Source organism: Daucus carota, chromosome 9, assembly GCF_001625215.2.
Source record: "Daucus carota subsp. sativus chromosome 9, DH1 v3.0, whole genome shotgun sequence".
Lineage (NCBI taxonomy): Eukaryota > Viridiplantae > Streptophyta > Magnoliopsida > Apiales > Apiaceae > Daucus > Daucus carota.
This window is the reverse complement of record NC_030389.2, coordinates 26,144,480-26,158,215: the sequence shown is the minus strand read 5'-3', so window position 1 is coordinate 26,158,215 and position 13,736 is coordinate 26,144,480. Positions and strand designations below refer to the sequence as shown.

The following is a 13,736-nucleotide window of genomic DNA, read 5'->3' as shown; positions in this document are numbered from 1 at the left end:
CATAACAAGTGACTTCAATAATATGTCAGCCCTGAGATCAGATAACACTGATAGTGTAATACATATATAGAGCTCTAAGAAACAAAGCTTCAACTAATGTTGGCTCTTACATGCTTTGGATGCAGTTAATTCTGTTGAAATCTGGTGGACGTGTAATCTACTCTGGACCACTGGGACTACATTCAAGTAAAATCACTGATTACTTTGAGGTCAATTTTCCACAGAATAATAATATTACATTGACTAGTGTTGTTCTCCAACATCCATATACATGATACTCTCTCCACTGTTGAGAATATTTATATTTGTTATGCTATACCAGTCCATCTCAGGAGTGCCAAAGATCAAAAATAACTACAATCCAGCTACATGGATGTTAGAGGTTACTTCTACATCTGCAGAAGCTGAGCTTGGTCTAGACTTTGCACAGATTTATGAGGGCTCTGCCTTGCATGAGTGAGTGTTTCTTACCAATTTATATACTACAAGCTTGCTTGGTCTATCTGTTAGGAAAGAGTACAGACTGTAACTTGTTGTAGAGGTGCACTATGTCAACGACACTCATATAGTACCTTAATATTTTGGTTGAGTTGGTCAGACTGCACATTATAACTTTGCACTGTGTATTTGGTTATATTAATTCAAATTTAGGAAGTTCCATCATGACTTAGAACCCACACAGGCACATGTTGGCATAAGAGAATGTAATAGTCTGCTACAGTAAGTATACATGGTGGTCTTATTAGGATGATAACATCTTCTAATAACATTGATTTTTCGCTTTTATATTGTGATACAAGTCAAACCAGATAAATTTACGACCTGGTTTATAGTTTTCGTGGAGCTTATCTGCAGTGTTAAGTAACGAATCCATCTAAAACCTTAAGGTTTCAAAGGAAGGCCCCACCAGGATCTTATACTCTTCAACATGCAGCTCTTGTGTCTGACTGCTTGTTTTTGCTGTAATCTTAGGAGCAATAAAGAGCTAGTCTTGAGCTTGATTACTCCAGCTCCAGGTTCAAAGGAGTTGTATTTTCCCACGCGCTTTTCACAAAATGGAATTGCACAGTTCAAATCATGCCTGTGGAAACACCATTTGTCATATTGGAGAAGTCCTTCATACAATTTCAATCGTTTGATGTATTTGATTGTCGCGTCTTTTCTCTTCGGGATCCTCTTCTGGGATAAAGGGCAGAAACTGTAAGTACATCAAATTCAAATGAAATCATGTCAATCTAAAAGTGGTAAACTTTTCAAATAATCATAACCTACCTTCTAATCCTTTCTTAGTTTTTATAAATTACAATTTACCTCAAACAATTTAATTAACATCGATATCATTTTTGTTTTACAGAGATAACCAACAGAATGTGTTCAGTATGTTTGGTTTGATGTTCACAGCTTGTACATTTATTGGCATAAATAATGCCTCCACAGTTCTCCCTTACATTTCAACAGAACGAAACGTTTTGTATCGGGAAAGATTTGCTGGAATGTATGCGCCCTGGGCTTATGCACTTGCACAGGTATGACAACTAAGAAGGGTAATTTCAGATTATGTATTATCAGACCTTTTCAAGGATAAATCCGCAATCTCTATTTATTGCATATGTGCATCACTTGTAGGTGACTATCGAGGTACCTTATCTGTTTACACAATCAGTTGCATACGTGATAATTACATATCCAATGATTGGATATTCTTGGACTGCTTACAAGGTGTTTTGGTACTTCTACTCCATGTTCTGCACATTGTTGTATTACAATTATATGGGAATGATGGTTGTTTCAATTACGCCAACATATCCGGTAGCTGCAATTCTGCAGTCTTCTATCTACACTATGTTTAGCCTGTTCTCGGGATTTATTATTCCTCAACCAGTAAGCTTTTCCCCACTTTTAGTACTCACAAATAATTTATCTGTTATGTCGAATGAGAATGTGATGAACAATATTTTGACATTTTTTCTTATCCTGCAGCGAATTCCCAAGTGGTGGTTATGGTTTTATTACCTCATTCCAACTTCTTGGACATTAAACGCAATGCTCTCCTCTCAATACGGAGATGTAGACGAAGAAATTATGGTATTTGGAGAAAAGAAAACAGTTGCAGCTTTTCTAAAGGACTACTTCGGATTTCACCATGATCGCTTGCCAATGGTTGGTGTGGTTTTGATGCTATACCCTATCATTTTTGCTTCCATATTTACATATTGCATTGGGAAGTTAAATTTCCAGAGAAGGTGAAATGTAGCTGTAAAGTCATGCAGTGACAGTTTCTCTGGGAACTCAGGCTTAGTAATTTCAGCCCTTAATGACTCTTGCTAGTAAAATTTGTGTAAATTTATATACTCAGAGATCTGTGTAAATTTATCTACTCATTTTATATTTCTTGTGTTAATAAAGCAACACTAGTTTTTGCAACTGAAATCAAGTTAGAAAATTGAAATTAATTCAGATCAAGTAAGCAATTTTTTCATCTGCCTATTGAACTCGAGTCTCAAGAGTCTTGAGAATAGTTCTTTTCTATAAACCATGTCGAAAATAAGACGAAACTAATACTTGCATCTTACGGTACTTAGAACATCTCCAAAAAATTCTTAAATAAAGACTCTTAAATAGGCATCTCCAAAAGATTCTTAAATAGGCTCGCAACTCAAGATATAAAGAGGATGATCAAAAATTGAGCTCAAGAGGCTACCACCGACTCTTAAAAAGGTTAAGAGCCTCTTTCTCCTCTATTTTAGAATTCATATAGTGGCTCCTAACTTGTTTTCAATAATAAAAAATGCATTCATTCCGCTACTTGAATTTGAATCTTTGACATACTGGGTTTAAATATAAATAAAATATATAATAATGAGAGGACTAAAGAGCATTGTTATAGTTCACACTCTTAAAATTACACTATATTACTAAGATTCATATTTTTCATTTTTAATTTAGGAGCCCACAAGGAAGATCTTAGAGATGCTCTTAGTCAACGAAACGTACCTCCATTGTATCAAGAGCATCTATAAGGAACTCTCTAAACAAGCTCTTAATTTCAAATTTAAAGAATCGAGACAAAAATGAGAGCTCTAATGGTCATGCAGTGACCATAGCAAATGTAACGGCCACTTGTGTGATTGTCTGTTAATCTTTTCTTTGTTTATCTTCTGTCGTCGGATTCAATCCTGGCTCAAAACAGATACTTATTTGTGAGGTTATAAATCATATTTATAAAAAAAAATCACAATATACAAACTTTTAAACTAATTATCTGGCTCATAATATTTAGTTGTCGTCCTGTTTTAATACTCATTTAAGTTGACAAATGCATTTTCTTCGTTTGTTGATATTATATCATCACTTAACAATTCTAATTTGTCAAAAACACAAAAAACGGGGTGTTACACGAAGTATAATGTGTTGTAAAAAGCTCTACTCACTTGAGCCGAGTTGAACAGTACCAGTCATGCTCCAATTCAAACTTCATTGTATTATGAATTCTCAGTGCAATTATTTTTTATCAGGTTTCTTAATTCAAAATTTTACACAATTTTTTTTTGTTAAGATATACAAGAACTCGTATTCATCTTACTATAAACCGGAAATTGACAAATTATAAAATTGATAAGTTTAATCTCATGAGTTCGACTCTAAGTTCAACTAATATAAAATATTTTATTTTAACTGAACGACGCCAAAAGTGATTTAGTTATGGTTCTTATATAAAGCATAAGCCAGATGTATTGAGATTGCGTCTACATATTTTTTTTTATCTATATTTCTAATTGTTTTCAATTTTTAAATTTTGATATCTGAAATATAGACTACCTTTTTTTTAAATATGTCGGAAGAAAGTTTCCAATATATTTGAAAAATCATATTAAAAAAATCAAAATTACCTTTTTGAGTTTCAAATATATTATAACAAAGTTTCAAATACGAGAAAAAAATTGTTGGAGAAAAGTTTATATATTATCGAAAGACAATATTGAAATATCAAAACTATTTTTTCAGATTTGAATTTTTAAGAAAAAAAATATTTTACTTGACACCGTAAAATATTTATTAAAAACCTAAAAGTACTTTTCTAGTTACATACATTCCTCTAAAGAAATTTCTTTAATAATTGGTAGCAAATAAAATAATATACAAGTTGATTACGAGGAAATATCTTTATAATGCATATGATTATCACATGCTATTTATAATTAGTAATAATAAAGTAAAGTATTAACATATCTTAAAGGATTTTAAATAATAAGATTAATTATTTAATAAATATCAATAATAAAAAAGATTGAAAAAATGACTTCAATTACATTAATATTTTCAAATGTATAAAAGAAATTACATATATACATATAATTTGTTTAGCGAGTATTATCATGAGACATGATTTTATGAATATTATTTATTCAGTAAAAACGTGTTTGATTAAAAGGCTACTTATAAAAGTAAATATTTAAAATTTAATATTTATATCATAATATTTATTTATATAAAAATTCGATCATATTCTTAATTTTTGTATTATTACATATCCTTTTATTGAGATCGTCCTTTATATAAATATATAAATATATAGATAGATGGGCATATTCATATCTGGTGTCACAAAATTTAAAAACCTGGACTCAACTATCACTATGTTTTGCGATGTAAAAAGCTATACCATATCGCATTTATCTTCTCCTCTTCTTTTCATCGTGTTTTGAAACTCTAAAACTGCTTCATATGAAGTTTTACGATCAAAGCGTAACTTCTTTCTTAACGCCACACGAATAGAGCGTTTTAGAATCCTAAATGCTACTTCATGCATCCTTTTTTTTTTTGCCAAAACGCCAGATGATGTTATATATTATAAGATTTTTTAGACCAAAACGCGACGATATGCCGTTTTCTTCCAAAAATCAAAATACCGAATATCCGACATTAATAAGTGGATGTAGGTCCATTTCTTTCTATCTATTACTTGCTAATTTTGTGACATGTGGGAACCAATGCTTAAAATAGAATCATATAACCACAAAGGTTCTGCTGCGGAACCGTATATTTTTCATAGATTTTCAAGATCTCAATCTAAATACATGTTTTTTTGAATTGTTGTGTGTATTCAAAAGTAATTTCAAAATATAATACATAAATAAGACATTTTTTTCATGTGCAGTTCTGCTGCAGAACCCTAAGAGCAAGTCCAAGAGATGCCCTATATCATGTCGTAAGTTATAATTCAGGGCAATTGATGAAAAAACTTGATCCAACAATGTCCTAGTGATGCCTTATATCATTGGGACAAACTCCTCAAGCCTTATTTTTGAGGCACATCTCTCCTTGCCTTATTCTATATTTTATTATAAATTCTAATCAACACTCTCTTTCTCTCTCTACTTTTATATTATGCTTTAATGATGAAAGAGAGTCTTAATAATAAAATATTAGACATATTGTGAAAATAAGGCACATTGTTGGAGTTCAAGTTAGTAAAATATGTCCTAAGTTACTAGGACATGATATTTTATATTATATTTGGAGCTTGAACTAAGACACTCTTGGACTTGCTCTAACTAAGAGTATAAATAAGGTAATGGTTCTAAGGGTTTTCTCTATAAATAAGATAATGGTTCTAAGGGTTCTCTCCATAATGATTCTCTCTTGAAACATGACCCTGCTAATGGTTCTAAGGGTTCTCTCCGTCATGATTTTCTCTGGAACATGACCTGTGTCAGTAATTTTATTAATTATGTTTCGGATAAACTTTTCTCATTCATATCTGTGTCTTGTTTCGGTAATTTTATTAATTGTGTTTAGTAATTTAAGATCTAAGCGACTATTTAGTTGTCATCCTTGTTGAGCGGCTCCGTGTACCAAGGTTTTAGTTGGTGTATCTTAAATTCAAATTTAGTTTCAAGCGATAAATTTTTATTATGCACCTGTACATAAAAATAATGCATGACTATTGGGTATCCTTGCTCTCAAGCTCAGAATTAGATTCACTCTCATCAACCACTTGACCTTCCCAATCCTTCATTTCATATACTCTCTACATGCAGTCTTTACATATTCTATTTACCAACAAATACATTGTGTGGTGGTCTGTTAAATTAAGCTTCATCTGTCACTCATCAATATTCTTTTGGTGAGAAGATTAAATAAAGTGCTCAAAATTTGTGTTTTAGTTGGAGGAGAAATTATTTGATTTTTATTTGTTTCGATTTACAGGAAATCATCAAGATGATGGAAAGTGATCAGGTGAAGAAAGCAGAAGAGAGTAAGACTAGAGGTCTAGTGGATATTGTGTTTTCTTGGTCTTTCCATGATGCTCTCAACAAAAATCTTTACATGGGAAAGGTTCAATTCTTTAACTATTTACTAGAACTACTTTTATTTGAAAATGTAATCTAAGTTTTATTAATTAGTTAAAGTTTGTAAAATGAAAGTTTATAATTGTGCATGTGAATCGAACTAAACTAAACATACCCGATATGTTCCGCTCTGGGAGATTTATAAGATGTAGGCGCGGATCTTACCTCTGCTCTTATTTGGTTTTGCTACAGGTGAATAAGATTCCTACAACATTCTTCTCAGTAGAGGAGTACAAGAAGTCATTTATGAATCCTCTTATTGAGGAGACACATGCAGACTTACTCTCTAATATAATGAAGGTGAATCATGCACCATTGTTTGAAATAGTGGATATCAATATGTCAGAAGGGTTTAAGCCTCCCAGAGATCTGTTTTATGATATTGTTTTGAGAAAAATAGGAAGAAAAAATGAAAATGAAGAAAATGATGAACTTCAGATGTTTGATCTTATTGCCTTAACAGACATAAGGCCAAGGTATGTAGCTGATTTGAACCGACCTAATTGGCCGTATACCATTGCATCAGTTGAAGGGAAAAGTACTACTGTAAATAAAGTTAAAATTTATGAAATCTTATCTTCAAAACCAATCATGCTGGAGAATTTAGGGAAAGGGGGTAGCAAAAGAGTGAACCTTTTCTCAGTTCATCTGACAAATTTGAACACAAATATTCGTATTTGGAAGGCATTAAATTGGAGGGCAGCGAACATAAACATAGTCCGAAACCTTCTGCAAAGTGATTCTACTGTAAGTATTGATTATTGTTTGTAGCTATTTGATCTGTGCATGTATTAGCTTTCTGTGTCACTAATGTTATTTTATTGGAATATACTTAGGCTGGATTAAGCTGTTCTAAGTGTGATGTCCAGGAAATTAATAGTTCTATCTCGACAAAATATGGAGAAACAATTGGATCCTTCAAGCTGGATGATTCTCAAGAAGCTGCTGTTGTAAGTTGTGTAGCGACTAGTAGATGCTTTCATCATCATTCTGTCAAATTGTTATGGGGTCCTCCAGGAACAGGGAAGACGAAGACAGTAGCTTCTTTGCTCTTTATGTTGTTAAGAATGAAGTGCAGAACATTGACATGTGCCCCGACTAACATAGCAGTTGTTGGAGTTGCAAATCGGCTTATGAGCCTAGTGAGGGAAGCTTCAGTGTATGGAACTTATGGACTAGGAGATATAGTTCTATTTGGAAATGTAGTCAAGATGAAGATTGATGATCATAAAGATCTTCGTGACATATTTCTTACTAATCGAGTTTTATGTTATAGGATATTTCTGTCTCCATTTACTGGATGGAGAAGTAGAGTGGAAAGCATTATCTGTCTTCTTGAAGATCCTAAGAAGCAGTATAGAATGCACCTAAATGGACTTGATAAAGAAGTTGCGTTTTTGCCTCCACATAAACGTTTATCAGATATTTGGGAAAAAGAAAGCGATGATGATGACAGTACAGGGATGGGGGGAGAATTAAGCGAAAGTATATTGACATACGAAGAATTTTTGAATGAAAAATTCAGTTCAGTAGGAAAGAGTTTAATGGCTTGTATAGAAAACATGTACACGCACTTGCCTAGTTCTTTCATCTCAGTGGAAGTAGCAAAGAAAATGATACGAGTAGTTGAGCTCCTTCAGACCATAGAGAGTCTGATGAGAAGTGGATCCCCGCCATTTGAAGGTCTTGATGGATTCGAGGATGCAGGAGAGATGGAAACAAGGCTTTTGTATGGTCCAGTAATTACTTGTATTGAATTGCTAAAAGAACTTCGCGCTACAGTGTCTGTTCCAAATCTAAAAAACAAAACGCAAGTTAGAAACTTTTGCTTGCAGAATGCAACTTTACTTTTTTGCACTGCATCAAGCTCAATTAAATTGCACTCTTATGCAAAGCCACCCATGGAGATGTTGGTTATCGATGAGGCTGCACAATTAAAGGAATGTGAATCCACCATCCCTTTGCAACTCACTGGTCTGCGCCATGCTGTACTAATTGGGGACGAGAAGCAACTTCCTGCAATGGTGCAAAGCAAGGTTTCAAATTATATACTGTTTTATATGTTACACTAGTGAATCTTACTGTGTTTTCTTTGTTTATGAATCATGAAACTTCCTATTTGTAATCTTTTTGCAATTTGTCAGATCAGCGCGAAGGCTGACTTTGGACGGAGCTTGTATGAGAGGCTTGTGCATGTGGGACACAAGAAGCACTTACTGAAAGTCCAGTACAGGATGCATCCATCAATAAGCTTATTTCCAAATAAGCAGTTCTATGACAATATGATATTGGATGGCTTCAATGTCAAGAAGAAAACTCATGAAAAGCATCTGCTGGAAGGCAAAATGTTTGGTACATTCTCTTTCATAAATGTCCCTTATGGGAACGAGGAGTTTGATAATAACCATAGTCTGAGAAATATGGCCGAAGTGTGTGTCATTGCTGAGATAGTGGCGAGGCTGTTTGAAGGTAGTACCTGATATTTTTGTCTGAAAAATCTTGCTATATTTTTAAAATTATTATTATAGCATCATTCACATTTCAGAGTCAATGCTAAGAAAGCAGAGGGTAAGTGTGGGTTGTATATCACCATACAAGGCTCAAGTATACGCCATTCAGGATAAACTGGGAACCAAATACCGAGCAGGATCAAATAATTCTTTTTCTGTCAGTGTTAGCTCTGTTGATGGCTTCCAAGGCAGTGAAGCAGATGTGATAATTATCTCAACTGTGAGAAGTAATGCAAATGGAACTGTTGGTTTTCTGTCTAATCTGCAACGAGCAAATGTTGCTCTTACTCGTGCCAGGTTTAAATATTTACAAGTTCAATATCAATTGGTTTACAAAAATGTAACTGCTAACATGTACTTGATTGTATTCAGGCATTGTCTATGGATATTGGGTAACGGGTCGACTTTAGTAAATAGTGGCTCTGTTTGGAAGAAACTTGTTATAGATGCCAAGTCTCGGGCATGTTTTTACAATGTTCAGGAAGACAAGAAGTTAGCTCTAGCTCTTGCTGGTTGCTTAATTGAGATTGGACAACTTGATTCTTTGGTCGCAAGATCTCTCTTATTCCCGGAGGGAAAATGGAAGGTATTCAGTAATCTAATCCCGTCTTTATGTTTTATGGACTTTGTTTATAATTTTCAACATTACCTCTAGCAGAGTCTATTTTTGTTTAGTTAGTTTAAACATGCGGTAATTGTCTCTAATCTTATGATAGGTTTTCTTGGGCGAAGTTTTCCTGAAATCAATGTCAACAATTAAAAATGAAAAGGTTTGTTCGCAAGTTCTTTCTCTATTGATGAGAATTGCCAATGGCTTGCGTATGCCACGAGAGGATCAAACTATCAGTGTCATGCATGTGGATGTAACTCTTTTTCAACTGTCAAAAAATGTTGCACGGAGAATCCTACATCTGATTTGGATAGTCGACGTTATCAAGGAAGATGGGAATTGGGTCCAGGTGGTAAAGGTTTTAGATGTTCTGCCAGAGTATAAAATTCCAGAACTGAAACAGAACCTTAAAATATTATTTGAGAAATATACCACTGAACTTAAAAATCGCTGCAACCACCGATGTATTGAAGGGTAAGTATACATGTCTCTCCTGTCCGTAGTCCATAAATTTTACAAACACAATTTAGCTAAAAAAAACGGAAACAGATAGAGTGAGTGCTTACTGTAACACTGTTGGATGCAGGGATACAGTTCTGCCAATGACATGGCGGATGCAATCAAATGTTGCAACTAAAGCTGTAACTTATAGCCCTGATCAGAGCCAGTCAATAGCAAGTCAATTAGCTGCACTCAGTCTTGGCAATAACACAGATAAAGCAACTCAAAGTAACCGGTGAGTTCTATGTAGCTAGTCAGTTCAAATCATTAATTTGTATCCTCAAAATTTTAAAAATGTCTAGTTGCAGAATTGCAGTATAGCCAACTTCGTTTTCAGTTGTGACACTAAGCTAATTAGATCTGTTACATTTCCAAAGAAAGTGATGTTTTATTAAGGAAACGGATATAGTGAGTGCTTACTATTGGATGCAGGGATGCGGTTCTGCCAATGACATGGCCAATGCAATCAAATGTTGCAACTAAAGCTGAATCTCATAGCCCTGATCAGAGCCAATCAATAGCTAGTCAAGTAGCTGGACTCAGACGTGGCAACGAAACAGGGAAAGCAACTCAAAGTAGGTGAGTTCTATGTAGTTTGTTCAAATCATTAATTAGTATCACAAAAATTTAAATATGTCAGTTGCAGAACTGCAGTATAGCCAAATTCGTTTTCAGTTGTGACACTAAGCTAACATAGATCAGTTACGTTTCTGAAGAACGTGATAATTATAGTGTAATTTTGTTAAGTATGGTTGTATTTTCATGCAGGGGGAGAAGAACAGGATGCTTTATATTGTAAGTTTGTAAGTGGAGGATTTCTCTAGTGATCATCTAGCAACTCTTTCAGAACTGAACTATTGATATCTTGAGTAATGTGATGCAACCAGCAAGGTTGACAGTATTCTTATTATTTCATAACCGTACTTTTATGGATATATTTTTATCGACTTTTATGGATATTTAGCACTGGTTTTCTCTCAAATTTTTGCTTGTCAATCTTTTATTACTTTGAGCATATCAAAGAAAGGCAAATTCAACGATTGTTTTAAATAGTTCTTTTGTCAGTTAGTAAATCAATTAATTAAATGGTTCTCTAATTTATATCTTATGAATATTAATGAAGATAAACGTAGATTATATAAATGACATTAATGAAGATAAACGTCTGGATAAACGCATAATCTTTATATTAAGAAGCATCATAAAAGTTTAATATCTGAAAAATACTATACACTACAAATAAAGATAAAAATTCATTTAATATCTTGTCATTAATGAAATTTTGCTTATTTTGAGCATGTTAAGAACTATATAAAGCCATGAAAAAGACACAATCTTACAATCAAAACACCAGAAAAACAAAAGACAAAGAAGTTCAATGGCAAAAACAGTTTCACATTTGTGCTGCATCTCCATTTTACTCGGTCTCATTGCTGTTTCTTCTTGTGAGATATCCACACTGACGGCTAATGAAAAGGATGATATCGTAAGTCTGGCAAAAAAATTTCTGCTAGTTTTTGCTGCAAAAGTTGCAGGAGGACAAAAGTCCTAATGAATTCCCTTCTTCTTGCTAATAAAAAAAATCAGATAATCCGAAATGTCATGCTTGTAAATCATCTAATGTATTTCAAATTATATTATGAACCAGATTCCGGACCAAATTCCTCCACAGACATGGTGTGTAGCTTCAGGTTCTGCAACGGATGCACAACTCCAGGGATTCATAGACTTTGCATGTGGAGGAAAAATAGATTGTCGTTTCATACAGCCTGGGGGAACCTGTTATCAGCCAAACACACCAAGAGGCCACGGATCCTATTGTCTCGATGCATATTACAGAATATATAAAAGCTGTAATCCGATTGGTACTATCGTTTACAAGGACCCTTGTAAGTTACTAGCTCTCTCATTCCCATAGTTTTACTGTTACTTCCTTCAAATTGCATTCTTTCTTGCCTAAAGTTGCGATTTTCTACTAATGTTTTATCGATAAATTGTTTGTGCAGCTTATGGAGATTGCCTTTACATTTAATTCAACACGTTGCAGTTCTGATGGAAGAAAAGGAGCCTCAAAATTATATTTTTTGCTGTTCTGTTTTTTTTTTTGTGCCAGAAATATCCCAGCTGAAAAAATATTTCCTGGAGAAATATGTTCATTACTTGAATGATTTTCTTCCTACAAATACTTCAAAATAAGCAATGCAGTGAATATCTTAGAAGAATTGATGGTATCTCAGTGTTCAGTTGCATGCAATTCTTTATATCATTTGCTACTAACAATAAATAAGACATGAGTGTTTAGTACAAAATGATCTCCAAAAACACTAATATATTACCCTTTAAGTTTTAATGATGTGATTTAATCAAATATTAACCGAGTAGTTTAGAGAAAAGGTCTCGTAACTATTAAATATATATATAAATATTAATTTAATGATATTTCAAATTAATTACAATTAATAACTCATAAATATTATAATTCAACCATATTCATTATTTCATTACACCACTCAACCAAACACCTGATATCAGAAATGATACCTCAAACTCATACCAGCTTAACCCGGTTCCTCGTTGCAACCCCATACCCTCTCTTCAGCCAAACGACCCCTAATAGAACTATATCACCCACAAAATTATTCGTTTTATTTTTTAAAACTCAAACAATTTGATCTATGAAACAACTGAAAATTTCTATCATGTTTAAAAATTCAAATAAATAAGGATTTCATATTATCATTATTAGCTAAATTCATATCATCCATATTCTTTTTTTAATAAATTCTATTCACTTTCAATAAAACATCAAAAGTATTATCGAAGTGCGAAAATTTGGTAATCATATAGTTTATTTTTATTTTATTTAATAGTAATTATTATACTTTTATGAAAAAACTTTCATATTGGTCAGGATTTTGTGATGCCAGATCTATATTAGTGCAAAATTAAATCTTTAACTTAAAAATTTAACTTAAACACTTCTGTTAGATTTCTATATTAATCCGTCGAAGTAACTTGTTAAGTTATTGTTGAAAAAATTGTTATTATTGGACCTATGAGAACACATAAAATTTTACTTATTAGACTTCTAAAATTATCATTAATCAAATTTTTTATAGAAGCACATGATAAGCCCTATTAAATATATTCTTCTATCATGACTTGGCAAAACATATATGAAGCCGACAGTGATATAAAAATATCTAAAAATAACAAAGTAAAACATATTATACCATATACTCGTATAATTATGCCAAAACTAAAACATTATTTTCCTTTGTTGCACCATTGTTAAAACTACAAGAATTTCAATCAATATTACACATAACATTTATTAGATATCTAAAACATTACAAATTTCAAATTTTACTAAATATTAGAAACCCTGAAACTCAAATTATATTTGTTGATATTGTAAATATTTTTTCCATCTCTTTGGAAATCATCAGTGATAGCTTCCGACCTATATTAACTCTTAGCAACTCTTGCACTATCATCGAATTGAGATAATTTTTGAAAATTTATATTTGTTGGTTTTGAATTATTAATATTTAAAATATTTATGAAATTATCCGGAACTTGGCACTTGTATTAAACCTTTATATAAAATATACAAGTCCAAGATTTTAAAGAAAATCTCATACCAAGAATTTAAAAATATACAATCTTAAAATCTTTTAGGATCTAGAAAATATCTAATCATAAATGAGAATTTATTTTCTTTAAACATGTTAAACACTATTTAAACACAGGTCAAGGACC

At 32.7% G+C, this 13,736-nt stretch overlaps 2 protein-coding genes and 1 long non-coding RNA gene across 5 annotated transcripts in view; all 3 read left to right on the top strand.

The window, feature by feature from the left end:
* LOC108214764 (pleiotropic drug resistance protein 3) overlaps window positions 1-2,424 on the top strand; it is an 82,436-nt gene extending 80,012 nt beyond the window's left edge. The window contains exons 19-24 of one of the 3 annotated variants that reach the window (XM_017387546.2): window positions 126-209; window positions 323-456; window positions 973-1,200; window positions 1,355-1,526; window positions 1,627-1,881; window positions 1,981-2,424. In XM_017387546.2, the coding sequence (XP_017243035.1) occupies window positions 126-209; window positions 323-456; window positions 973-1,200; window positions 1,355-1,526; window positions 1,627-1,881; window positions 1,981-2,247 (1,140 nt within the window). In that variant the 3' untranslated portion in view covers window positions 2,248-2,424. Of the gene's footprint in view, window positions 1-125; window positions 210-322; window positions 457-972; window positions 1,201-1,354; window positions 1,527-1,626; window positions 1,882-1,980 lie in introns of those variants that run through there. The other 2 variants (XR_010287542.1, XM_064084352.1) reach the window with 2 other exon arrangements.
* Window positions 2,425-5,874: 3,450 nt separating this feature from the next.
* LOC135149232 (uncharacterized) lies at window positions 5,875-6,845 on the top strand. Its single transcript, XR_010287512.1, has 3 exons — window positions 5,875-6,127; window positions 6,211-6,339; window positions 6,546-6,845. It is a non-coding gene; the product is annotated as an uncharacterized LOC135149232 (long non-coding RNA).
* Window positions 6,846-6,944: 99 nt separating this feature from the next.
* Window positions 6,945-10,928, top strand: LOC108212575 (uncharacterized). The gene is made up of 9 exons (XM_017384300.2): window positions 6,945-7,100; window positions 7,190-8,389; window positions 8,498-8,822; window positions 8,899-9,160; window positions 9,236-9,449; window positions 9,580-9,947; window positions 10,060-10,209; window positions 10,407-10,553; window positions 10,743-10,928. Exons 1-9 carry the CDS (start codon window positions 6,945-6,947, stop codon window positions 10,771-10,773), a joined length of 2,853 nt encoding a protein of 950 aa, XP_017239789.2. The 3' UTR covers window positions 10,774-10,928.
* The last annotated feature ends 2,808 nt before the right edge of the window (window positions 10,929-13,736 follow it).